Source organism: Lates calcarifer, linkage group LG10 (genome assembly GCF_001640805.2).
Source record: "Lates calcarifer isolate ASB-BC8 linkage group LG10, TLL_Latcal_v3, whole genome shotgun sequence".
NCBI lineage: Eukaryota > Metazoa > Chordata > Actinopteri > Centropomidae > Lates > Lates calcarifer.
This window is the reverse complement of record NC_066842.1, coordinates 22,626,821-22,654,489: the sequence shown is the minus strand read 5'-3', so window position 1 is coordinate 22,654,489 and position 27,669 is coordinate 22,626,821. Positions and strand designations below refer to the sequence as shown.

Genomic DNA, 27,669 nt, shown 5'->3' with positions numbered 1-27,669 from the left:
GAGTGGAGGATAGAGAGGGAAGGGAAGAGGCTCAGGGAGTTCAACTGAATGTGAGGAAAAAACTGACAGAGAAAACGAGGAGGAATCAGGACATGATAAAATAGAGGAGAATGAGAGTGAATTAGGTGTGTGTTTGTATGTGTGTGTGTGTGTGTGCTTGTGGGTTTTTAATCACTGTTTGCTTCCCCCCGTCCCCTGTTCTCCAGGCCTTCTTCTCCCCCTGCCTTCCACTGAACACTCCTCAACATTCCCTTCGTCTTTCTATCCTCCCTCCTGCCTTAACCTACCCACTGACTCAATCCTCACACAAAACTGCTAATGAAAAACACTCATTTTTATTTCCACAGGGGATTAAAATGTTTCAATTATGTTTTCACCCCATCTTCCCCTTCTCTTTCTCTGCCATGGAAGGCAGCATCCTCATAAAGGAGAAGAGGAGAGCTGCAGGAGAAGGTTAAAAGTTTGCCTTTATTCACTTTCAGACAGGAAGCAAAGCCAATGGGCTGAAGGAAGATGAGAGGCTTGGAGGCAGACAGTTAACAAGGCACACACACACACACACACACACACACTTTCAACAGCGTGGATGACACTAAAGCAGCTGTGGTAGCCCTCCATAAATATCAGAAACAGCTTGATAGAAATAAAATGGCTAATGCAACTTTACACTGACAGCAACTCTTAAGAATTTCTATTGGACACTGGGACTCACAGATACCATCAGCTGTTTCATGCTTTAACAGTGAAGTACATTAAGATTGAACTGGATAACAGCAATGCTTCAGCACATTCATTTGATCCCTACAGCAGTCCCAGATATCACTTTCCTCATGCCAATTTGGACTATGCTTTTGTCAACCTGCCCTCAGGAGCCAATCCATTCTTTAATAAACGTGTTACTGACGAGTGTCAGTAAGGACCAGGAGACATGGATAGTGCTGTGTATACTGCCACCTCTACACTATTCAATGCATCTACACAGGGACACCAATAAGAGTTTATCATAGCCGCAAATCAACAGCAGAGGATGAAACATGTTGTTGCGACTGGATTTATATGAGCTGATCTGTCAGCTGAAAAGGAATTTCTTTAACTAAAACGAGTCTTTTTGTCTTTCCATCTTGGTAACACTGTGATTTAAATACAAGATACAGAGACGGGGTGATGTGTAGGGATAGCCACTATGCTGATTTTAGTCCCTGGTTGAAGTGAAAACGAATGATGTCAGATGATCCTTTTTTTCTATATCAAGTATTTGCATGAAAATGTCCCATAGTGTCTCACTGAAATAATTCAAATCTATTCATTTTCATGTGCTTCTTCCTGGTTATAGTCACTGGGGACTGCAGGATATGCATGCATTGGCGCTGAAGGGAGAGAAACACAATGGGTCGGCCATCACTGCTAACACACTGAAATTAAACCTCATTCAAGGTCTGACCTCTATGTGTTGAAAAAACAAAATCTTAAGCAAACTGATACCAGCTCCATACAGGGAAGACCTGGTCTCAGGTTGTTCTTGCTGTTGTGCGACGCTGCAAACCACAGAGCCACGCTGCAGTTACAATTTTAAAAATAATTTCTCTCAGGCTGAATGGCAGCACAAGCTGCAAAACAATTCTCCTGGTGACGTGACGTGGGTCTATGTCTAACAGATGTTGTACTAGATGCCAGCTGTGAGGTGAATATTAAATCTAACTCAACAGTAAATCAGTGAAGTGTGTCAGTAATACAGGAGCAGCTGTGATATGTCAGCAGAGGCATAGCTGCAGGTGTAGAGGGAAGCAAATATTGAATAAAAACTACTAGATCACACACTAAAATCAGTGGTGAAAGTGATGGTAAATATGTGGCAGACTGCTGTGCACTGTTGAACTACTCTGTTTGGTAAGGCAGCGCCATAACTGTCACATGGGTCAGCTGGCACCATGCACTGTACACTAAAAAGGACTGAAAAGGAGTTTATTATAATACATAATTTAAAAAAAAGTCCAAGTCCACATATTTGTAAATGTGGAACCAACACATTTGGCATTTTTCTTAAACAAGACTAGAGCTGGCAGCTCTATGGGGCTGCACTTACGCACAGCAGTGCAGCAGTATTTTGAGGTAAATGCTAATTTCAACATGCTAACAACATGATGTTTAGCATGTATAATATTTACCACATTCATTATCTTATGTTAGCGTGCTAATAAAACAAAGTATTGGACAAATTTAAATTTTACCTGATGATGGCGCCAGATGGAAAATTAAGGGATCACCAAAATTAATGCAGTTCATCCTAAGGAGGGTATGGATGTCTGTACCAAATTTCATGGTAATCCATCCACTAAATGTTGAGACATTTCTCTCACAAATTTTGGCGTCATGGAAACAGCAGTCCATATGGCCTCATGGGAGGAAAACAGAGGGATGCTGTAACCAGGGGCAACTGAGTTGTAACTAGGGTTACTGTAGCCTTGATCTGAGCAGAGGTAAACTGCTCAGTCAGGGCTTTATCACAGACACCTAATTTTTACCTTTATGTGCAGTGGCTCTAGGCTGTGTTAAGATGAAGTACAACTATGCTCTTCTAAATGCATCATGAGGCTTGAACACTTAGTGATGAACATACAGTAATATCAGCAGGTTCAGTTCACTTCAGTTCTAGAGGTTTATCAATCTCACATAACAGTGCATATAATACAAAGTTTGGAAAGCACAAATACATGCAGTCACTGTTTGAGTCAACTCCAGCCTGCTTGATTCCCTAAGAGACCTTTAAGCAGAGTTATTATGCACATGACACACACACACACACATTCAGACACACCCACCAAGGCCACGGTGTTAATTATGTGGCGTGTAAATGTCATGTCTTAAGTGCCCCTGGTGTTTTCAGGCTCATAACAGAAGACCCCCACTCTCCTGATAATACACATACACGGTGTGCACAGATGCTAATCAGAGTACACACAACCTCGCCTGAGTGGCAGCTCCCAACCGTTGCTCATTAAGAGAGAAAAAGTCAGGAATTAGCAGCCACTGCTTGATTCTCTCCCAATATGAAGCTCACAGAAGAACAAACACTGAGCAGCTTTGCTTCTGATCATCAACACTGCCAATCATCTGCTGAAACTGCGTTCACCATGGAAACCCCAACACTGAGACTGAGGCACCTCACTTTTCAAGTAGTGTGGCAGGTAGTTCCTCTGCTATACACACACAGAATTCAGATTCAGATATCACATGCCTAATTAGTCTCTCCAACAAAATCCACACCACACTGAATGTATGTGCAACATGTTAAATGAACAGTGGCATTACAAAAAAATATAGTGTAATGATGAACACACTAAGACACAGACTTTCACACTTCACAGACTTTTGTTTCAGTGTAGTTTGTGTTATGCACAGTTAGCCTGATAAGACTGAACTGCCATTTCATTTGGCTTCTAATCTCACAAGTCTAAAAATTGCAGTAAACTGCACCAGGGGTGTGGATATAGGGTGGGAGAATAGAACTCTATTTTTGTGTGATAACTGATCAGATAATTAGAAAGATGTATAAGAATGTGAAACAGATGAGCAAAACAAGATTTCAAACATGAATGTGGGTTTTAGTGTAATTTTAGAGAAGTTTACGTGGCTACCAATATAAAGGGCACAAAGTCCATGCTAACTGATTCCTGTTAAGCAGGGGTCAATACTTTGCCAGGACCAATCAATAGCAAGTGTCGCTAACCATAGACAACAGGCATGGGCCGGTGTTTAGATTCTGACGGTATGATAACCTTAAGCAAAAATATCATGGTTTCATGGTATCGCCGTATTGCCCAGCTCTAAAATGAGTTAGTTTGAAATGCCGGGTCCTTCATTGAACAGGTCTACCTGGGTCACATGCGCGACACTCACGCTCAGTGCAACACAGTCACAAAACACCAGAAAGCCAGCAGGCTGTTTTTAAAAAGTGTCGTGTGTGTGATTTTGAACTTCGTAGCGTAAGAGGGGAAACAAGCTGATGTTAGCTAGTTAACTGTTATCTGCCGTAGCTAGACATGCTAACTCTCGTGGCTATTGCATACGTTCATTTCAGGACAGTGTTACCTTGAATTTGGCACAGTGCTGGGTTGGTGCTTCTGTAGATGCGAAATCAGATTTGAAGTATTGCCTCCTTTTGCAGCCAGTCTTTGCAAGCACATCTTGCAATCCGGCTGGTCGGGTGGCCGTCCACTTTTTTTTTTTTTTTTTTTTTTACCTGGGCACCTTCCTGCCTGAACCGGAGAGGGAGGGGTCGTATTAATCCGCGCTGCACACGACCCCAGGTGCGCCTGTGCTTTTTTGTCTTGGCGGAGTCATTTAACGGGACGGAGGCGGCGGCTTATACCGTAGGAGCGATATGACGGAAAATATTAGAGGTTTTGAAACCTTGACTTTTTTCAAACCACGGTCAAGGGCGCCGGAAGTAGCCCCCCCCCCACACACACACACACTTTACAATCCTAACCCACATTCTTCATGAGTCGCATAACTGTATCAATCATTCCCGTCCACTCTATGACATTAGGTTAAATGAAGCAGGCAAACATTAAACAAGAGGATTATTTAAATATTCATTAAACCAAAGAGGACACTGTGTAGCCAGGGGGACCGTCAACAGCCAGAATAGCAAGACACACATGTCTCTGTGTCAATTTATCGCTGGAGAGGTCTCCCAATATGGAAATATACCTGGTAGAGTGTAAAAATAATTTTAACTACACATTTAACAGGGTTTTGGCTGAAATCTGGGATATGAAATCAAAAATAGCTATAAAGTGGTGAAAGCCAAATGAGATGAGATGTCCCGCAGAGGCAGGCGGTAAGCCACTCCTCTCCCCCATCATCTGTGCGCCATGTTGCACGGCCTCCCGCAGCAGCTACAGGTGTGTGAGCTCAGAAGAGAGCCGTGCATAGAGCTCCAAATATTCAAAAATGGATTTGCTGCTCAGTATGGGTAGACTGGCCTATACCCCCAACTCTGATATGAATCCGGCACCTGTGACTATGGTATACCTTAAAAAGGGTAACCGGCCCATGGCTAATGGCCTAAATACTTGTAAAATGGATAAAAAGTTTAATTGTATTTCTGAAACACCCAAAGGTGTCACATCACAGACGTTGTATCACAACTTCCAGCCAACCATTAGTTGTATATTGCTTGTGCTTTTGAAGATCGTGAAGGTGCTGAGCCTATCCCAGCTGACAATGGGTGAGAGGCGGGACACATCTTGGACAGGCTGACAGTCTATCACAGGGGTGACATATGAAGACAAACAACTCACATTCACAGCCATAGGCAATTTAGAGTCACCAATTAACCTGTATAGCTTTGTGGGAGGAAGCAGGAAGTAGCAGGAGTCAGTGGAGGAAACCCACACAGGCACAAGGAGAACATGCAAACTCCACACAGAAAAGATCCAGCCAGCCAACAGGTTCAAACCCAGAACCCACGCCGCCCGCATATCACACCTTATCATGACATTTTGTGTAACAAGACATTAAAAACCTTTGCTTCTACCTTACTAGAGCCCAGAGTAATGTATACATTAGTGGTACACTGGAAACAGACCACAGACCTTTTTCACCACATTTGAAGTTGTAAGCGGTAAATGGACTGCACTTACATTGGCCTTTTCCAGTGGACCACTCAAAGTGCTTTACACCACGGGTCACATTCACCCAGTCACACACACATTCATACAGTGCTTGTTCTATACATTGAGCACACACCCATTCACACACCAGTGATGCATTGGGGGCAATTTGGAGTTCAGTATGTTGCCCGTGGATACTTCAGCACGCGGACTGGAGGAGCTGGGGATCGAACCACTGACCTTCCGATTAATGACTAATCCCATTAGTGTTGGCTCATTTGCACAATATTAGGACCTTGGCGCTGGGAGTTGTAATTGAATGCAGTCTTTATAACTGATATTAATTAAACATGTTAAAATGTTTTCCATGAATGAGAGCTTCAGTTCCCTTATTGACACTGGGTGATCAGCAACTTTTACTCTACACATGCAGCCAAGTGACTGTCAGCTTCTTTTCAATTATCCAATAAAAATGTCATAATACACTTTACTACATGCCTCCCATTCCAAATTTCCCCCTGTGTACATACACACACACCCACATAGACACCACAGCACAAACAATCACTGGGTGTAATCTGTTCAGGCCACAATACAGCTCTGATCTCATCACTGTTTGTTTGTTCAGATTCTCAAGAGGATCTTTGTGTGCCTGTGTATGAATGTGTGTGTTTGAGAGAGTGGTTGAAAAGGTCACATCAGTGAATCAATGATTGCCTCTCACACCTCCGGCACTTAAGTAGAGAATCTGGTTGGACTGATTAAAGGCTTTGCTTTGTTCCTGATGACTTGTTTAGGCTCATAATTTCCATGGCCTTTGGTTTAAATCTTTTCCTTTCTCATAACAATCAATCAATGGCCCGATGATTGCTCAAGACCTGTGTGCAGGTTCAATAGAAGTGATTCCAAAGGTTGAAAACAGGTGGTGAAAAAGGTTAATCTGATGATGCAAATGCATTTCCTGCACTTAGGAGTTAATTGTGTGATGACAATGATAGCCAAGAGATGTGCTTTTTGGTTAAAATGCCAAAACACAATCCATGGTTTTAGACAAGCTCAGACGAGTTTAGAGGCTTGTTGGTGTAGTCTGTCTTTCCTTTCCTAAGTTACATCTCTGTCACACACTGTGAGAGGAGATCAGGAGATGAAGGAAGGATGGAGAGAGGAAAGCTAGGCTTGAACAGACACAATCACACAGGCATGCCAGGGGAGCTGAGGGTTACGCTAACTGAAAGAAGAGAGGGGAGTGGACAGTCAAGTACAGGTAGAGATGCCCGAAAGACACTAAAGGGGAGCTCGAGGGACGAGTTGGAAAAGAAAGGGTGGAGAAGGGGGATGCAGTAAAGAGCGACATGGAGGAGAAAGAAAAAGAGAATGGATAGAGGGGTGAGGTTGCCAAACGCCCACTCCTCCCACAGGCAGCTCAGCTTTGTTTCAGCTCTGCTGCCAAATGTGGTTCGACCAGGGAGTCCTGCCACGCGAGCCCCGAGGCCCAGTTTAAAAAGCCTCAGTGCAGCTCACACTGAGGGGGGGGTTAGAACAGAAAAGGGAGGAAAGAGATGAAGGGAGGAAAAGAAAGAAAGATGAAGGAGAAGGAAATAATCCATCTTTTAAAATCAAAATAGCTGCACAAAAGATTTCGATTATATTTTATTCTTATAGTATATGAGACTAATTTCAAAATGTTGTGCCCAAATCCAACCATCCTCCTCTTTTATCCACTTCTATTACAATTTTGTTTCTAAAGGCTTCCATTCCAGCTCTGTGATCCTGCAGTTTTGATTCCATAACGAATATTCCAAGTGAATGAACCCAGAGAAGGGGGGATTGATCCTGACCCAGCTGAGGGCAGAAAGCGTCAGGTGAGGCAAACGTCTTCAAAGGGCGTCTTAACTCTCAGCCTTTGATCCAAATCCAGACGACCAAGACGGTGAACAAAGAGTCTTCAATCCCCACAGGTCTCCTCCCTCCCTCGGTCTTTCTTCTGCAGGCCACCAAAGGGACCTGCACAGAATCCTTTTTACTTTTCAATCCGCTGTTTCCTTCACATCACATCACTGCTGCACCACTCATTTAGACCTCCTGCTACAGTGTTCTGTTTGCTACTGAAAACCACAGGAGACTGTGCAAAGTTAAGTATCTAGATATTTTATCCTGTTGCTAAAAATGTCTCATTTTGTAGAAACAGCATATGAACAAATTAAAGTCACTGTCTTTGATCACTGCAGATTCAGAGGAAGAGTTTGACATTGGGAAATACACTTGCTTTCTTGCCAAAAGTTAGATGAGAAGACTAATGTTTGCATGACAAATTTGAAACTACAGGTACCAGGTGATGGTTAGCTTAGCTTAGCATAAAGACTGGGTAACCAGAGTAAACAGCTAGCCTGGCTCTGTCCAAAGGTAACAAGATCCACCTACTAACATTTCTGAATGTCACTAATTAATACTTTACGCAAACCAAAATGATGAAAAGACAGAACTGAGGCTTCATGAAGAGTGACATGCTCTTTATGCTAACTTAAGCGATTCACCTGCTGGCTTAGGTTTATATTTACCATACATACACAAGATTGGTATTAACCTTCTCCTCTAACTCTCGGCAAGAAAGCCTATCTTCCAAAATATCCTTTCTGATATGCTCATTTTAGATCATGCTGCAGCAAAAAATTCACTCACATCCTTGCTCAGTGGGACACAATACAGTGTTAACCATCGTTTCTTAGAGTGCACTATAATCACCACAAAACTGAGCATTTTTAACATTTCTATGTTTCTCACAAGTTTTAAGTCTTCACCTGCTAATATTTTCTAAACTAGCAGTTACTGATAAGAAATTATTTAAGTGTAACAGAATCAAAAACAGAGAATAATATTGATCTTCTTAACCAGGGTCATCTGTTTGTTCAGGGCTTAGTAGTACCTGTATACTGCATATAGTGCAGAGGAGTGTCAGGAGACATTTTCAGTTTCTTCCTATCATACCACTAGAATATCATCTGCATACATGTAGCCACATGTCAGGCTGTGAATGGGAAAATATGCAGAATGGACAAGAGTAGATTAGATAGACAAAGAACAAATATTCTATCACATCCTGCATGTTATACTTCAGACCTGTGGCAACTCTGGTTGGAGCACTGCAGAAGTTAATTTGTGCATTTTAAGAATGGCCTGCAGAGGTGATTACCAGCCTCAACAGCTGGGCTGACATAGTTTTCACCTCATGAATGTGTGTGTTTGTGTGTGCTCTAGGCATTCCTCATGTTGTAGGGTCCTAAATGTGTTTACAAATGTGCTTAGAGGGGCTTGTCTTCCTTGTGGGGAGAAAAAGCAAGTCTCCATAACATAAATCATTACATTTTAAGGTGAAGACATATTGTATGGTTAGGGTAAGGTTAGGTTTCCATTAAGGTTAAGGTATGGGCTAGGGTTAGGCAAGTGGGAGCTATGGTAAAAGTAAGAGTTAGTCTCCAAGAAATGAATGTAAGTCAGTGTAGTGTCCACTGATCCTGATGTCAGGTTGTGTGTGTGTATATGTGAACTTGTGCTATATGTAGAGGTGAGCCCAACTACATCTTGTTGGTACTGATCCACCTGCCGCAGGTTCCTTCCCTGGGACCCTGCCCTTGCCTACCACCCGGCCTGCAAGACACCCACCCAAAATGCCCATCCCCACAGGTGGTGGGCCCACGTGGTCATATTCAAACATAAGGTGGTTCATAATGTACTTGGTACCAGAACACCCAGAATGGGATGATCAATGAACAACACTCAGGTGAGGAGAGGAGCAGAGCTGTCAGCTGATCACCATCTGGTAGTGAGTTGGATCAGATGGCTGGGAAGTTTGCCAGACAGACCTGGCAAACCCAAACGTGTAATAGAGGTGAACGGGGAACATCTGGCAGAGGCCCCAGTCCGTGTCTCACGCATCCTGAGAGAGGTTGTGGACATGGAGTCCAAATGGACCATGTTCAAAGTATCCACTGCAGAGGCAGCAGCTAGGAGCTGTGGACAGATGGTTGCTGGAGAATCTGTTGGTGGACACCAACGGTGATGGAAGCTGTCAGGCTGAAGGAGGAGTGCCTGGATGGCCAAGAGGTCTCCTGAAGCAGCAGAGGGGGGCCAGAGGAGCTGCAGCTTCTGTAATCAATGAAGCAAAAACTCTGGTGTGGGAGGAGTAAGGGAGAGCAGGGCTTGGCTCAGGCTGTGTTCAGCCTGGGAGGAGAACTGCTGACCTGGACTGGGGATATCATCGAGCGGTGGAAAGAGCATTTTGAGGAACTCCTGACCCCGACCAAGACGTCCTCTGTAGGTGAGGCAGAGTTTGAAGACTTGGGGAAGGCCTCATCAATATTCCTGGCAGAGGTTGCTGAGGTGGTCAGCACCCCGGTGGCAAGGAGCCGTGCGTGGATGAGATTCGCCCTGAGATGCTGAGGACTCTGGATATTGTGGGGCTGTCATGGCTGACATGTCTTTTCAGTGTCGCATAGGGGTCAGGGACAGTACCAGTAGAGTGCAGCTCGGGGATGGTGGTTCCAATTTTCAAAAAGGGGGACCGGAGGGTGTGCTCCAATCATCGGGCATCGCACTGCTCAGCCTACCTGAGAAAGTTTGAGCCAGGGAGCTGGACAGGAGGATCTGACCGACTGTTGAACCTCAGATTCAGGAAGAACAATGCAGATTCCATCCTGGCTGTGGAACAGTGGACCAGCTCTTTACCCTTGCAGGAGCACTGAGGGGGTCTTGGGAGTTTGACCACCATTCTACATGTGTTTTGTGGATTTGGAGAAAGCCTGTGACTTTGTTCCCAATAATATAAAAATAAAAAAATTAATTGTCACAGCACTTAGGCTCCAGCACCCCCGCAACCCTTAACAGATAAGCGGTATGGATAATGGATGGATGGATAGTCACAGCACTGCATTCCTCAACAGGAGAGTTGCATTATTTGCTAAATAACATCAAACCTATCCCAATCACCTGTCTTAGGTTCAACTTGACTGGGACAGCAAGAGAAAGAGACTTTAAGATTCTGTGTCTTTATTTGTCTTTCACTGTGTTGGAGTCCAGCACAGTAAGCAGACTGAATATGAGTTCAATGTTCCAGCACCATACAGAGTTTTAATTAAGCAATTTGTGAACCAGTTCCCGTCCACAACCCTCCAGCCAGCACACACTGAGATACTGAGATGAGCATGGCAGAAGATAACTTGCTATTGCTTCTGACTTCCTCGCAATCACTCAATTTTGAATGCCAGTATGGAGAATGACAGTACTCAGGTGCAGCTGTGCAGGAATAACTGTTTACATTGGCGCAGCAGGCAGCATATCGGTTCAGCTGTCAACAATGAGAAAGATGTTAATGGCATTTTCAGATTTAGGTGGCTTAGTGTGCCTAGCCTTACACTCAAGTTTCAGTGCTTATAATGACATAACTGTTAAACATAACACTAAATGGGCAGCTGACAATAACAACATTGATTGTTTTTGATTTTTCCAAGAAATAAGTATACTTGTTTCTTGTGTTCTACAAGAATCTTTTTTAAAATCTTTTTTTAAATCTTTTTTTCTTTTTCTTTTTTTCTTTTTTTTTTTTAAACATTTTCCTCTGTGTTTTTGCTTCCTGACAGGTCTTCAGACAGAACTTCCCTCTCTCCTCTCTCGCCTGTCTTCCTCAGCGTGTGTGGCACTCTGGGGCTTGTTAGCAGCAGTGTCAGTGATTAAAGACTGCAGGTAATTAGATACACATGACACCATTCTGACTGACTGGCTGACTGACGAGCTGCAGCGCCTATCAGCAGACGATCAGAATGTTTTACTGTTCACAGTCAAATCCTTCCCACTAATGTTACCAGATGGAGACTTAATGTGCATGCATAATTGGTAAGTTTGATGATTTGAGTGCTGTGCACCATATTTGAGGTTTTTCAAATCAAAAGTCAGTCTCACCACAGACTATAAAAATATTGTACAGGATTGTTCAGGTATGCATGGCAATAAAGCAAGCAGGTAACCATAGTAACTATGTTTGCTACTATGCAAGCAAGACAGTCAGTCATTTTGAAAAGTTTTCACAGCAGATATTGTATCACTTATGGACTTTATGGGTTAAAGGAATTATCGTACTACAGACAATATAACCATTTAAAAACCCAATAGATTATCCAAAAAAAAAAAAAAAAAAAAAAACAGCTTGTCACAAAGCTGAAAACAGCTGTTTCTCTTAGTACATGAAAAGCTTCTTTTAGACATACATGGTTTTCAAAGGACAGCAACAAAATCCCAGTTTTGAAATCCCAATTTTATGAACCAAAGTGAATTCCCCTCAGAGCTTGGCTTAAATATTAAACTTTCACATCTACAGTATCAGAAACTCATGTTTCTGTCCAGGTCTCAAACAGGGTGTTCTGCGTGGTTTCCCACTGATAGTTGAACTACATACTTCATGGGTCAATAGTTTAACATGTGAGAGCTATGAGTGTTAGATGAACTTGCTTACACTAACAGGACACAAACCGAGGAACCAGCTGGTTGATACGAGGTCCGTCTGTCTGAAAACCTACACACAGCCTGACATGGCTCCATATCTGATGGCTGGAGGCTGAGTGAATCACTGGCTTACAAAAGGATTGTCTGCCAATTAATGGAAAGTTAAACCATGTGTTAAATCAATGTGATGAAATTTCATTCAAATTGCAGTTTTATGGGGAGAGTAGATTTTATAAACTTTGGACTAAGTTAGCCAACTCCTGGCTATAGAGCACTGAGGCAAAATTGCTGGTCTTCTGGTTTTGTCCCAGAATAAGAAAACCTCCCACTGTGATTATAAAATGTAAATCCATGGAAGCCTTTCACAACAGTGTGTAATGTGACTCCCTTGATATGTTCAGATAAGTACAGTAGTTTTTTTTGAAAAGTGAACTAAGACTGTTGTTTAATCGATGCCATTTTCAGGCTAAACTTGAACACTGACTGAACAAGAACACTGAAAGAATTCATTTAGCAGAGAGTATTAATAAACACATTACAATGATGAAGATAAAAAATAAATTGTTGATTAACTTTGTTAAAATCAGTCTCTGATAGCTAGTGCTGTAGTAGACTGTGTCTTAGAATGTGAGAAAAAATCCCAAGGAACACAAAGACCAATGAAACAAGTGTTGAATAGGAGATTACATTGAGTCACTGAAGTGAATGGAACTGAGGCCCACCCAGATGTCATGACTTTGGCTCTCTATAGCTTCAGACTGACAGGAATATCACTCTCCACATCCAGCTCTTGCTGATGAATTGAATAAGCATATATCCTAAAATATCAAACTGTTTGAATTTTAAAAGTCCTGAGAAAAAAAAAAAAACACACTTCAACCATCAGTTTGGGAAACAGACAGTTGACAGAGATGTAATCCAGCCTCTTTTTAAGACCTGTGCACCATGAATCAGCTGGCTCCTGTTGAATAAATCATGAACTAAATGCTCCCGTATGGACCCATCATACTGTCTGTCTGCACCACCTCATCTCTTACTCCTGTCTCTCCCTCGTGTCTGCCACTCGTCCGTTTGTCTTTCTCCACTGATTTATGTCATGCTTTTCTCTCTTTCTCATTCTTTCTGTTGATGGTGATGTAGTGAGCTTTCTCTTCATCCAAATCTACATCCTCCTCCTCCTCCATCACCTCACTTATTCATTTTAGCACTCCTTTGACAGTTACACCCTTCAGTCTCTTAGATTTCATTTTCTTAACAGCATGTTTTATTTCTCTTTTTTTAAAACTACTCTCCTCTTTCTTCATTTTGTTTTGGTCTGTTTGATCATTACTTATCATTAATTTCCCTCCAGTCTTGCTGATATTTGCCTCCATAGTCCTGTCTGTGTCATTCATCTGTGTTCTCCTGTAAAAGCTTTGCAGGTGTGACACAAATCTCTTTAGTTAATACAGCTAACCTCATGATGAAGAAAATGATCCTGTGCAAATATTAGAATTATCTGTATATGACAACCAGGAAGAAAAGGGATGAGTACCTGAGAGAGGAACTGGTAAATAAAACTCAACACTGATTAAACTTTGGAACTTATCTCCTTTGGCACAAACTTTGCGAAATGTGGTGCTAGATGTTTGGTGGCATAGTGACTTTTCACAAGGCTATGTTCCCAGGGTCTTAAGTTCCCCAGTTCCATATTCTGTTACACATTATTATTGTCAAATTTGTCCTGTTCCAAGATTTCATAAGCCACTTTTTATTAGAACAAGGCTTCAAAATAGCTACATAAACACAACAACCCTAAGCCATAGCCATTTGATAAGTTCCCTCAGTGTAGGGTCTATTACTCTGAGGGCCAAACGGCAGTGCTAGGGAACAGAAAACTCCCATAACAGTCCATGTCATATTAAGCAGATACACAGGTGGGAAACATCTTTTTCAGGTCCTCATTATGTGCAATATAGAGCTGGGGAACATAGGACCCTACGAACATATGACCTTGATATATTATCTGTATAGCAGGGTGCAAATACTTCACAAACATGATCATTAAACAGCACAGAGAAGCTGTTAATAAGTAAAACTGAATACTGAGGTGAGATATAACTTGGACAAAAATGACTCACAGGTCTGATTTGGGTGATTTCATGTATACCCCCTGATGTACCAAATCAACACAAAGGAATTTCAGCTTTCATGGAGGTAAATGTAATGTGTCAGGTATCCCAGATAAAACTGAGGAGGGGGAAAAAAATCTCACTCTTTTCTCAACATTTACATTTCTTCCTTGGTTGCTTGTTTAAATTTGAGCTAAGATAGTATGGCAGAGAAGAAGAGAGAAAAAGCAGAAAACCGGAGACAGACAAGAAGACAAGACAGAGAGGAGAGACAGGTGGTCTGACATGTGGAACTTAACACAAAAAAACAAAAAAAACAAACAAAAAAAACACATCTTGAGACAAAGTAGCAAATAAAAGTAGGACGTCTGTTTCATTAATGTAAAAGTGATGAGCTCTGTTTGGCCACATTGAGATGGAGTCTGCACCCTCCGATTTGCTTTTAGCTGTAATGTTGTAATTCTGTCTAGTCGTGACAGCGTGGATCAACAAGCCTCCCTAAACTCCGTCTGCTTTCTGTCTTTATGTCAAAGACTGTGACGATAATTAGCAGATGGCTGATGAGTCACAAGTCAAGAAGCAAGAGAGAGAGAGAGAGAGAGAAAACCTACCCACTAACTGATTACAACACAGATACAGCGTTTCTCTGTGTGTCCCTGCTAGTGTCTCTCTATCCATCATTAAAGTCCAAAGTGTCAAGACAATATTTTTTCCTTTATTAGATCAGGTGTGCAAAGGCCAAGGGAAAGGCCTTACATACCCATGGTTTGACTACACAAGTGTTTTCACATATTTCTCCATTAGACCTCTCCTTGCCTCACTCACTCACTCACTCCTTCCTATTTAACAGATATTCAGTAGTCATAGTGAGGAGTAAATTGACATTTTTGACACTTATGAATCACTGTCACTTTGCATCACCACTAATTTCAGCATCAATGATAAGCCATAAATTGCATGATGGGATTGTTGGTAGAAAGCAGTGTACATGCCACTGAAACTACCCTTATCATTTCCACTGTGGGAACTTTTAAGAGCATTGTATAAATCTGACAGTAATGGACCAGAAACTCAAATAAAAAGTAAATATAGTGCACTGCTGTATATGGTAAACAGACCTTTTTCAGAGCAGCTATTTTAACTTGTCATACAGCAGGAAAAGCACAGGTGCAGTAATGATGACTCCACTCTGTTCGAGGGTACCTGTAATTCATGACTGTAAGCATTTCCATCCACCACTTCTCATGTGTTTTTATTACCCTGAAACTGAAGCAACCATCAGTAGTTGTATTATTTACACCTGTGCATTTCATACTGACATGCCAAAATGTCATACACCTACCTAACCTGTGCACTGAGTTTGGTGACCTTACATAACTCACTGCATCATTATGCACAACTCTAGCAGAGGTCTAATTAACCACAATAACTGCTAACATCTGTGTGGGTGTGGTGGGCCTTTAAAGAAAGGCTTTTCTTTTGTAAAGGTTTGTAAAAAGAATAGTCGTTCTTCATGACAGACATTTGAGATGTTATGACAGGAAAAGCACAGGTATAGCTAATAATACTGAAGAAGGCTGCATTCTCTTCAGGTGAGCCAGGTTTGGAGCCTGATTGTTTCTGCTGGTTCAGTGTCATGGCTTAGTGGGAAACTCAATATTATCAGTTACTAAGAAAATAATCATTATTATTATTATTTCCAGTGTTGATCATTTTGTATTTTAATGTAAAAAATCAATGGTCCATTCAAGGGGAAAAAATGAAATGCAGTTTCCTGGCCATCACATCTTAAATTATCAGCATGACACAAAATATGCAATAGGGGATTATTTTATATTTATTTTCTTATAATTTAACAGGTAACCTGGTAACAGGTAACCTGTTAAAGGTAACCTGGTAACAGGTAACCTGTTAATGTAGGTGCATTCTGTTTTTTCAGGTCACATTTGAACACAGGTATTCATTACAAATGAATGGTGCACAAGTTTAAGTTTTGTGACAATAAGGATTCAAGATTGAATTCAGTTTGAGTTCATTTTTAGAAGTGTAAATGAGTCCATTCAGTCAGCACAGAAAATATGCAATTAAAATAGTACCCTGAGTTGTTACTTCATAATGTTTCCATTTTACTGGCAAAGATTAAGTTTCAAACTGCAGCGGCTCAATGGACTGTGTCATATTAGAGGTGCTGCTGCAAGTGCGAAGAGTAAACGAAGTGCTATAAAATGATGCAACTATTTCAAAGAATTATTGGCTGCGGGAGCACTTCAGCAGCTGCATAACAATGGCTTACAGTCAGCCATGATAATCACAAAAACCACTCATGGAATATAGACATGCACACACACGCATACATACTGTATACATGCAAATAGGGTCAGGCATACTGATGCACTGATGCTTATATTAAACACTAACACATAAAAAATGCTCACTAGTGCATACTTGTATTTGCAGTAGAGGAAAATGCATAATGCACATACACTAATGCACACACACACACACACACACACGCGCGCGCGCACACACACACACACACACTCTCCCTGGTTTGCTGTTTCAGCAGCTCAGGGGCAGGAGGGGCCGGCCCTGAAATCTGTGCCATGAATGTAAAGACAGAGCTTGGCCAATTAAACATCAATTACTGCCCCGCTGTCAGATATACAATACTCTCTTGTTCCCTCGCTCCTCTTCCTCTCCTCACCCTGCTCTTTTTTCTCTCTCTGTTCTCTGCCTCCTCTCCCTTTTAGACTCTGCCCCCTCCTGCCTTTCCTTCTGCCAGTCTCTCCCTCCATGCACCTTCTTTTCTTTTTTAACAATTCTCTCCACTCCCCGTTAGCATCTCCCTTCTCTCTCTCTCTCTCTATCTCTCTCACTCATTAAAACAGTTCCCCGGTCTTCTCCCAGGAGAGAGGAGGAGGATAAAAATAGCCCTTCTTCAGCTTGTGCTTGCTGGTTCCTTCTTTCCACCCTGCATTCTATACATCAAATAACTACAATTCTCTATTATAACCATCGCTCCCTCTTCTCCTCTCTTTGTTCCTCACTGACTCTCACTCTCTCTGTAGCCCCTCACCCAACTGCACTCATACTGGTCTCTTTAAAGACAGTTTGCAGATGTGTGTGTTTCTAACAGCGATGGAGTTGTTGAAACACTGCAAGAGACTGTTGCACACAATCCCAATCCCCTTGTTTGTGATGGAGAGAGAGCTGCTTTATCGTTGGTAAAACTGGTCTTTGCTCAGGATGAGATTGGCGTGAAATGAAAATGTAAATGATGTTATGTTTTTAACTGACTTTCCGCATCTGAGTGGTTGGTAATTAGGTAGCGCAAGCATTTAAAACGTTGACAGCTGATGCCACAGTCTGTTGTAAAGGCACAGCCATCTCTCAGAGTAACCCCAGGCAAGATAAGAATGTCATTTACCACACTGATGTCAACGGTTAAATCATCTGTAAAAATTGTTTATGTTCGCTGGTCTACAACTTCAGTTGATAAATGAATTTTACGCAATGTCTATTACACACACACACACACACACACACAGACACAGAGCTAACAACTAATGACACAAGGCTCAAACAGATGACTAAGCAATGACTAAATAAACCACCATGGTGGTGTGCATTAATGTGAACAGATATCTTCTTTACAGAGATACATTTTGGGAGCTGGAGAGAAGGCAAAAGAGTGATAAGCTTGGATAGAAGACACACACACACACACACACACACACACACACACACACACTGGAAGAGCAAATGGCCATCTGGCTGCTATGAAAGCAAAGCTTTTTGGGCTGTTTCCTCATTAGTCAAATTCTTTTTTGTCAACGACACAGTGATAGGATAAAAGAGGTGAAGAGGGAGAGGATGAGAAAGAGGAACGATGGATAGAGCAGGATGAGATATATAAAGGGAAAGGAGGGATAGAGATATGGAGAAGATGAAGATGAAGAGAAAGCAGCAGTACATGGGATGCCAGAGGGTCTAAACAAACTGGCACAGCTACACAGTAATATAAACTTTCCTTTTTGAAAACACTTTAATGTCCCAACATGCTAAAAATACAGCACACTGCAGCAGCAGCTCAGACAGAAGACAGACAGGGCTTATCACTCAGTAGATTCCTGCTAGCAAAAGGCTTCAGAAACAACAAATCTCACCCTCTGTATTGAGAGACAATCATCTGTCTGAAAACTAACCCAACGAGACCAAAACAGTTCATAAAAAGGTTCTTGGTAGATTTTACTTCTTATGATTTTTTTTTGTTTGTTTTTCTTGCCCCTGGAAGCAAAACTGGAGATGCAAACTGTATGAAAACAGCACTGAACTAGAGTATATAGAGTATATACACATCTGCCAAAGCTGAACAATCTTCTTAAGTTGTTTTTTTTACTGATAAGCCTTTCTGACAGTGGACATTTTGATTTGTCATTGTTAAAAAAAGAACTCTGTTTCGTTGCATCAAGTCTAGTTATACCAGTGTGCACAATACCTGGGCCCAGAAACCCCTAAATGGAATGCAACCATTGTCAATGTCATTCGTCATACTTGTGTGTGAGTGGTAAAAATATCACCAATAAGAGGGTCTATAAAAATGTTTAGAAATTATAATTTGTATATGGATACAGACAGACAATCAAGAAACATATGGGCTGAACCCTTTTTCCATTCAAGTAAGTGCAGACTTTCATTAGGAAATAGCAAATACATTTTCCTATGTGAGATCTCTTAACTGACATTAAGAGTACTGCATAGCATCAACATATATAATTTTACAACCATATACATACATACATAATACACCAATCAGCCACAACATTAAAACCACTTGCATAATATTGCACTGGCCCCCCTTGTGTTGCTAAAACAGCTCTGACCCTTCAGGCACCTCTGAGGGTGTCCTGTGGTGTCTGGCCCTGGGATATTGGCAGCAGATCCTTTTGGTCCTGTGGGTTGCAGGGTGGGGCCTCCAACATCTGGCTTGTTCTGATGCATTCCACAGATGTTCAACCAGATTTGGATCTGGGGGATTTGGAGCCCAGGTCAACACCTTGGACTGTTTGTCGTGTTCCTCGAGCCATTTCTGAGCAGTCTTTGTGGTGCGGAGGGAGCACCGTCCTGCTAGGGGAGGCCCCTGCCATTCGGGAGTGTGTTTGCCATGGGGAGGTGTGCTTGGTCTACAATAATGTTAAATTGGGTGGCATGTATCAAAATAACATCCAGATCAATATCAGGCCCCAAGGGTTCCGAGCAGAACATTGTATTGCAAAGAAAGGATTAATGTTATTCACTTCACCTGTGAATGGTTTTAATGTTGTAGCTGATCGGAGTATATCTCGAATAGCTCTATAATGGATAATTTTCAACAAATACATATTGAGAACTAACAGTTTAGGCATTTTCAGACATTTTTTCTCTCCACGTCTGTAGAGAGAACTTAAGACAGTCAATGAATTCACTCACCATCTTTGTCAGCTCTTCTGAATATCTGTGAACACAAAGTGAGAGAAGTGCAGTTAGCATACATGAAGGTATCAGAAATGAGCTTCTGGAGGTACGAAGAAAGGATTACACTTCCAGTCTGTGAAAACCAGTGAATTGGGCAGGTTACAACATTTGTTTAATTCTAAACCATTGTTTGGAAAAGTTACTATTTAGTGACTCAGCAGTATGTACATGGTGTGGACACACAAATATAAAAAACCCAGAGCTGTGCTCATATTTGATCACATTAATGGCACATTTCCGATTTGGCCAAAAGTGTTTGATTTGAGAAGTATGATTAGAAGATTTCAAGTGGTTTAATAAAATTAGCAAACAGTGACAAAAGCTGTTTTAATCTAAAGCTAGCCAAGAAGTAACAAGAAACCAAAGAAAAGAAACATCAAAGACACATACTGTACTGTAGTTTTTGAAAAATTACACCACTACATACAGTCATTTGCCCAGCAGAGAATGCTAACTAATTATTATTTGACTAAAAAGTGTCCAAATCTTGAATTTTGAAAAAGATGAGGAATCTTCATCCTCATTCTGGAAAATAAAACAATGTAATGTCATGGTATCCACCTCAAACTAAACTAGTTTTCTATTCTCACAGTTGTTCTAGAGGTAAAAACTACAACTGTCACACAGGATGCTGAACATCAGTGTATCCGTTTTGGTTGAGAGGTTATGGAAGAAATGTAACAAAATAAATAAAAAGCTACATCAAATGTTTCGACAGGCAAAATGCAGTATTTTGAGACTGAAGCTGATCCAACTGTTACAATGATGAGGAAGTTTCAGCTGAGGAGACACATGGTTAAACGCACAAACTGTGCTGGGTTTTTTTTTTTTTTTTTTTTTTTTTTTTAAGTCTGCAGTAAAAACAGAATCTAGAGGGTGAAAACTGGAAATAGAAATGTTCAGTCTTCCATTAGGTTTTCTGATTTAACCACTGCAGTCCATACAGCATACACTGAGTCCACACCAAGACCAAATCACACTCACATGCATGCACACACACACACATTTAGAAACCCTGTGTGTCTGAACCAGATAAGGTGCAGTGGTGTGTGATAAGACTTGTTATGAGCCACAGGACAGAAAAGTTTATTATTGTGACAGAGGGATAAAAACTCAAAAACGCTGTGCACACACACACAGAACTCACTGATCTACAGCTGATTAGTGATTACTTGCTGTGTGTGTGTGTGTGCACATCCTGCGCATATGTACACACACACACACACATGACTGCAAGCTAATTTATAGCTTCAGTGAAAGCTTCTTTCCATGTGGAATTGAAAGTGGCAGATCTGGTACTTTCATCAGTGTTTCAGAGTGTGATCAGAACTGTTCCTACTGACAATAACTGCAAGAAAACAGCACAATGACAAGGTGGAAGATGGGGAGAAAGAGACAGTGAGGGGGATGCAAATTGAATGAAATGGACAGACAGGCTGACAGAAAGACAGGGAGATGGACATGCACAGAGTTAAAGAACAGTGTGAGTGTGTGTATGTTGATTGATTCATTTCATGCGCTGACCATGTTAATTGTTAGCAACATAAGTAGTGTATTTAGTCATATTTAAGGAAACTATGATACTGGAACACACAGATGAATATGAGAAGTAGATTATACAGCAGGAATGTGTTTTAAGTTTCTTTAGTAGAGTTCTTTTTGTAGCTATAAATGTTCTTTGGGAAGGACAAAACTGCGTTTTCACAGACAGAGAATGCAGCACTAAAAAGGGAGATTTGGGGTGGAGCATCATTTTAACTTAGCCCCACTACATAGAGAGGGTGTGAAAGTCTGTGAAGTACACAAACTCCCTTCTATCACACTTGAGAATAGAGCTGGATCAGAGCTTATAAGAACCCACACCTAAATATCTAAGCAACTGTCAGAAAACTGTCAGAAAAAACTGTCCGACTTTCCTTGTAAACTGTTAATGGGAATGTCAAAAGAAAGAAGCATTATTCTGTTTAAAGGAGCTATTTGTAAGTTTTGCTATCACTACATACCCAAAGTTAGCAGCTGTTTCCTTACCAGTCTAGAAGCAACGTTGTGAATTTGTGAGTCTAGTTTTATTGCTTCTTTTATTTCACCAGCTAGTCAAAGCCAAACTGACCCATCTTGTCTCTTTCCAATAGCAACTCACAGACTGCCCTGAAGAAATAGTGCTGCTCAGAAGGCGTATTTTACCCCCATGGAACATGGAATAAAAGACCAACACCATCACCTGCTCCCGACAACAAATTACGTTTGGCTGCAGATAAAAATCTACAAATATCTCCTTTAAACTACAAATTTCCCAGCTTTGATAACTCTCACATGAAACTATTTTTTCTTTTACTATTTTAACTCATTAATTATTTGTTCATTTTTCAAGCCAAATTAACAAAGGTACTCTGTTTCCAGGTATTAAAATGTGAGGAATGTTGATGCTTTTTCTTTCTCAATATCTCTGGGTACTGGACTGTTGGTTGGATAAAACTAATTATTTGAATAAGTCAGCAGCCCTAATTAAAATAATGTAAATGGGCAACCTTGACATAAATCATGGCTGCTGTCCTGCTGTCCAGTTCAAGATCAAGAGGTTTTAGCAGTTTAAACAGCTAAACTTTCAAATTCCTAATGGTTTTTGAAAAACAGAAATACATAAACTGAGAGATCCTTTACTTGCCAATATGGCTTGAAGGACTATAAATAAGTGGTGCATTCAGGCAGACTGCAGCCATCTGAACAGGCCAAAGTGAAAATCATTAACTGCTGAGACGAGCGACGTTCCAAGTGACAAGCTGTTCTGCATTGTTCTGCTTTCCGGCTGCACCCTGGGGCGCATTCAACTCCACAGAAAACAGCCAACTCTGAAGCTGCTGGAGACAGACAAGCTTGGAGAGGAGGGAAAGTGTTGCGGTGAGGAGGCGGTGTATGTGTATGTGTGTGTGTGTGTGTGTGTGTGTGTGTGCAGAGAGTTGTAACAGAAACACAGAGAGAGAAGAAAATGAGACACAGCAAAACAGAGAAACAGAAAAGACAGAACAAAACAGAAGCAGAAGACAGAGACAGAGGGAGAGAGGATGTTGCATCCATCTCCTAACCTTATTAAGAATGGATGTTTTCTTGGCCTGGCTGAGGAGAGAGGAGAGAAGGAAGACATGAAGGATATGGAGGAAAGGGGGAGAGGGGAGATGAGGAGTAGATAGGACAACGGATGAAAGGAGGTGAAAGAATAAAAAGAGAGGTGCATCAGGGTGAAGATGAAGGAGAAGACAAGAACAACAAAGGAGGAGAAACAAGCAAGCAGAGGGTCTAATGAGGAGAATGCTGCCTGCAGGCACACAGGCACACACACATTCACACACAAACCAATCACTCAGTCCCTTTGGTGTGAACTTCTTCACCATGATAATAATGCTGAGGTCAATAATATTGGAAAATGGCAAAAACGATTAACATTTCAAAGTTCAAGTCAATGCAGAAAGCGAGCTGGAGAGAAAATGTCAGAATGAGTTCACTGCTGATGTCAGAAGGTGCGGCTCGCACCAATCAGTGTATAGCAGTTAACGGACATGGGCGGGACATAAGGTTAAATGATAAAAGGAGGAAATATTTCAGGGGAAAACACAGGAAACCTCAATGAGAAATGAGTGGAAAGTTGTTGCAATAAAGAAATCTATCTAGATGACTGTGTATATACAGAAAACTAAATCTCTCCTTATTTGACAAAATCTTTGAGATACGGTTTATTTCATTTAATCATGGGCCAAAATTCAAGCTTGTGTTTTAAGTATGTATCTACGTCTGTATGTTGAAAATGCAACATATCCTGCCTATAACCCAAACATCAGAAATACAATCTTTACCAGAGACTTGGGTGTAATGAAAACAGAGCAGCTGCTCCTGTGCTATAGGCATCAGAAACAGGTCAAAGAGCCATTTTAGGTCCTGACTCAAAGCTAATGAAACCCTGCTGTACTGCATCTGCCTGAGAGGACAGTCGCCTGTTCAAGGAGACGAGTATCAGCAGCAAATCTGGCTACACCCAAATCAACCCCTCTACACACTCACACTCAAACAGAATCAGTTAACTGGGGTACTAGGATGCCTGGGCCTATAGTCTTGATTATAATTAGTTTTCCATTTCCCCCCTTTTTTATAAGTTAATTTGGATCACAAGTCTGTTTAAACTGAACTACTTTTCTCTTTTGTTTTTGCCCCACTGAAGCATTAATGTAACAACAATATAACAGGTGATCTCCTGGGGAAAGATTTAGTGGGGCAATGATGAAAAATAACCCAATAGTATTGATGAGCTGACCTAAATCGACATGGCGCTGCTTAATTGCCACTTCAAATGCAGGAAGGCAGGTTTATCCGCTGCCTCCGCGTGAGATAAAATATGATGTTGGGCTGGGAAAGATTCAGCTGTAGCTATAACACAGGGATCAATGAAACATGGTAGTGATTTTCATTAATAATTAAAGTATTGCGATAAAATTGGCTTAAGCATCTTTCCTGATGTTGCTTTTACTGTGGGTGTAGCTACTAGGTGCGTTGGTAAGTGTCAGACTTTCTTACACTGGCAATAAAATCACCACCAAAAGTAAAGCTGGACTGCACTGATCTGACCTGGATTCCTAATGAAATTCGTACAGGCAGTTAAAAAGTTAAGCCAAGCTTAAAGGAGTATTGGCTGATAAGATGCGAAATGTCCACTTAATGTTTGGTCAGGGTAACGAGAAAAAAAGGTGTAACTGCAAAATGTTCTGGGACTGTCCTGTCCCAGAGTGATCACAGGTTCGATCCCCGAGAGCCACGTGCCTTATTTTAGCTCGAGCTACAAGTCCTAACAGTAAATTGTTAAGATCGCCCCTGTGCGTAAGTGCGCACTGCACCGGACCGTACGCACTGCTCTCTGGATGTCTCCATCCTGCGCACCCACACCCCAGCCTGTCAGACTGACCACTCACTGTCTGCTGGCTCTTAATACTCACATCCAAGATAACAGAGATGCCTCTCCGCGGTTCCGGGGCGAAGAACTGCTCCTGTGCCACGGCCACCTCCTCCTTGCTGGAGGCGTACTCTCGGCTGGAGATGTTCTTGTTGTCGCTCATTTTGGTGACGATCCAGCGGACGAGCCCGTCGATTCCACCGGGCTGGGCGCCGCTGTTTCCGGACTGCGCTGCCGTCGCGGACTCGCTGTCCTGACCGGCTACGGGTTTCGGCTGCTCGCGGTTTTCTTGGGCTCGAAGTTTGGCTTGTTCTTTGTTGAGCAGTTTGTGGACTCCGTCCCTACAGTAGCGCGCTGCCTGCTCACACATCCTTTTGCTGCGGAGCGCTCATGCTGCGCTCTATGGGGGAGAGAGAGAAGCCCCCACCCCTTTCCTCCCCTCTTACATCACAGTACCCACCCCAAAACTCACCCGCCCATCCTACATATCCTACATACCCACAATATTATCTATCTAATGAAAAGTGTTTATTATATAGACCAATATTTTTAAGGCTTGGAGAGTTTGTAGTGACTTTGTTGCACTCACTGCTATGCACTGTCTCAAATTGTATTACACTACAGTTATTTTAGTTTGGTGCGGTTTTATTTTGTGTTAATATATGTAAAATGAAAGGTTAAATACACAATTCACTGTCATTTTTTTCTTTCCAAATCTTCTCCACCCATGTTGTAGTAAAGCTAGAAATCACCTAAGGCTTATTGGAATAGAGCAGCCATCAAGCTGTGGGATTACATCAGCTTTGCTCACTCTCCTGTTTAAAGTCTAATCCGAACAAAAACAATATTCTACTTTCTTCTTCTAAATAGTCACAGTCTGGGCCACCAGCCTAGTTTGACTTGCTGTGTCCCAATGGGAGGATCAGAGGATCTTCTCTTGGAGTAAGAGGAGTGTCTGTTAAGCTGTCACTACAGCTCCTCATTAAAGGTGTGTATGTGTGTGTGTGTGTGTGTGTGTGTGTGTGTGTGTGTGCATGCATGCACGTGTACGTGTGTGAGATGTGACCGATTTAACCATTGGTAATGAGCATCTCCCCCAGCTCTGCCCTTTCAGCTGAGTGGCTGGTCTTGCCTGCAACATGTCATGTGTCTAACATCACACGGTTTGGTTTGGACAAATTAACTCCTTGTGGAATGCTGACACTTCAACACACAGGTTATCAGGATGGCCAAAAGGCTGAAAAAAAAACAAGTAAATGGTAATTCCCTCCTCATCACTGGACAGCTGGAATTGGTGAAAACACTTGACATGATTGCCCCCATGTGGACATGAGTGTGCAATGACAGGTCTGGGCAGTTTTCCCTGCAGGATTTTATTCAGATAACTATTAAAATATTTATGAACACTTTTGTGACAACTAATTGTTTAAACCACATAAATACACACAGAGCAATTCCTGCTTGTATTTTTCACATTAATGTTGCACTTAAGGCACTGACTAAATGATTTGTCAACATATGAAACTGTAGTATCATAAAAATAAAATTACCAAATAAAGGCTTCAGTCCAAATGGTTGCCTGTATATGCACATTTACTTTGGCATTTGAGTGTGTATATGTCATTTTGGGTGTGTATGTGTGTGTACATATTTCTCCCTCTAAGATGACTCAGGGCGGTAGCCCTTCAGGTAATAGACCCATGAGCAGGGCTTCCTGTGGCCCTCAGAGCACTGGCTGGAGATGGTCAGCGTGCCAAACCAGGGCCCCGGAGAGCCTCCTGAAGGGGCCTCAAATGACACCAGGATATTTTGTGTCTTTTTGGAGAGGATGTTGTCCACTCCTTTAACAGTAAAGCTGGGGTTGTCCACCTAGAATTAGGGTCAATGTGGCCTGGGTTAGTTCATTTAAAGATGAAATAATAAATGAAGCAGGTGAATTGAATTTAAGCATTCAGTAGAAGCTGGAGATGTAAAAAGAACTGTGGCTGCATCCAGGATAAACAGGAGCAACAGCGACGTAATCACAAAAGTAGCAAATCCAGACTGCACCACTCTCCCTAACTGTTCGAGGTTAAATTTAAATCAGCTTCTTCATGCTGGCTGGCAGTGCACCCAGTGTAAATGAGCAGTTCTTTCCTTACAGTTTAAGAAATGTCCAGTATTGGCTTTCAGCATGGTGATTGGATTGGAAGGTTATTAATCACTTTCTCAGTTACACTAATACGTCTCCAGAAACATCACATTTTTAACTCTTACTCCACTCTTCAACCTGCTATTTCTCAGGGTCTCTTTTCCAAGATGAATTATGAACTAAGCTCTACTGGTTCTTTACCTGAAAAGAGAAAGCGGTGGTCTGCAGGAACACATTCTTGAAGGGGATAGTGACGTTGCGGCCAGCCCTGATGCTAAACGGGCCCTGGGCTTTGGGAGGGAGGCAGTTCCCATGTAGAGGAAAGACGTATTCACCACCGATTCCTGAAGACAGGCTGAGCTGGCCTCTCACCTCTCCCAGCTGATGAGGCTCGAAACAGACCTCCACACTGACCTCTGACCCTGCCTCGAAGCCTGGTGAAGCACCAACACTTTTGTCCACGGTGAAGTCAGGGCAATCAGTCTGGAGGGGAGCGATAACAAGAACAGAATCATATGTCAGCAAATACATCATTCTTACTCCACTGGTATTTTTTGTCATTTTGAAACACAAACAGCTGCTTTTGAATGAAAATTTTAAAAAATCTCCTCAAAACTCTGATGTCACAGGCAAGGTCTGAATTTTCATTACTCTTTCTCCCCAAGTTAAAGGCACCATATTAAATAAAGCAAATGTCAGTATGTCAGTACAGTGTTTACTGATCTTTACTGTACAACTGAAAAAGAAAGGCATAATAGTAACTATATCAAAAGTCAGAAAGTTCCGATTCTGTCCCACACCCCACTTGTTGCAAAGGCACATAGATAGATGAGAGGGGTGTTCGAACTTGATTTCAGCTGTCTGCTC

The 27,669-nt window shown here is 41.8% G+C and overlaps 2 protein-coding genes across 3 annotated transcripts in view; both read right to left on the bottom strand.

The window, feature by feature from the left end:
* Positions 1 to 25,110, bottom strand: part of necab2 (N-terminal EF-hand calcium binding protein 2) — a 115,339-nt gene extending 90,229 nt beyond the window's left edge. For both annotated transcript variants that reach the window (XM_018703590.2, XM_018703591.2), the window contains exons 1-2: positions 24,715 to 25,110; positions 19,691 to 19,715 (exon numbers count right to left, since the gene is read on the bottom strand). In XM_018703590.2, the coding sequence (XP_018559106.1) occupies positions 19,691 to 19,715; positions 24,715 to 25,041 (352 nt within the window). In that variant the 5' untranslated portion in view covers positions 25,042 to 25,110. The remainder of the gene's footprint in view (positions 1 to 19,690; positions 19,716 to 24,714) is intronic.
* Positions 25,111 to 26,038: 928 nt separating this feature from the next.
* hydin (HYDIN axonemal central pair apparatus protein) overlaps positions 26,039 to 27,669 on the bottom strand; it is a 65,621-nt gene continuing 63,990 nt past the window's right edge. Inside the window, 2 exon segments of the mRNA XM_051073345.1 lie at positions 26,039 to 26,540; positions 27,004 to 27,285. Coding sequence (XP_050929302.1) covers positions 26,331 to 26,540; positions 27,004 to 27,285 — 492 coding nt within the window. The 3' untranslated portion in view covers positions 26,039 to 26,330.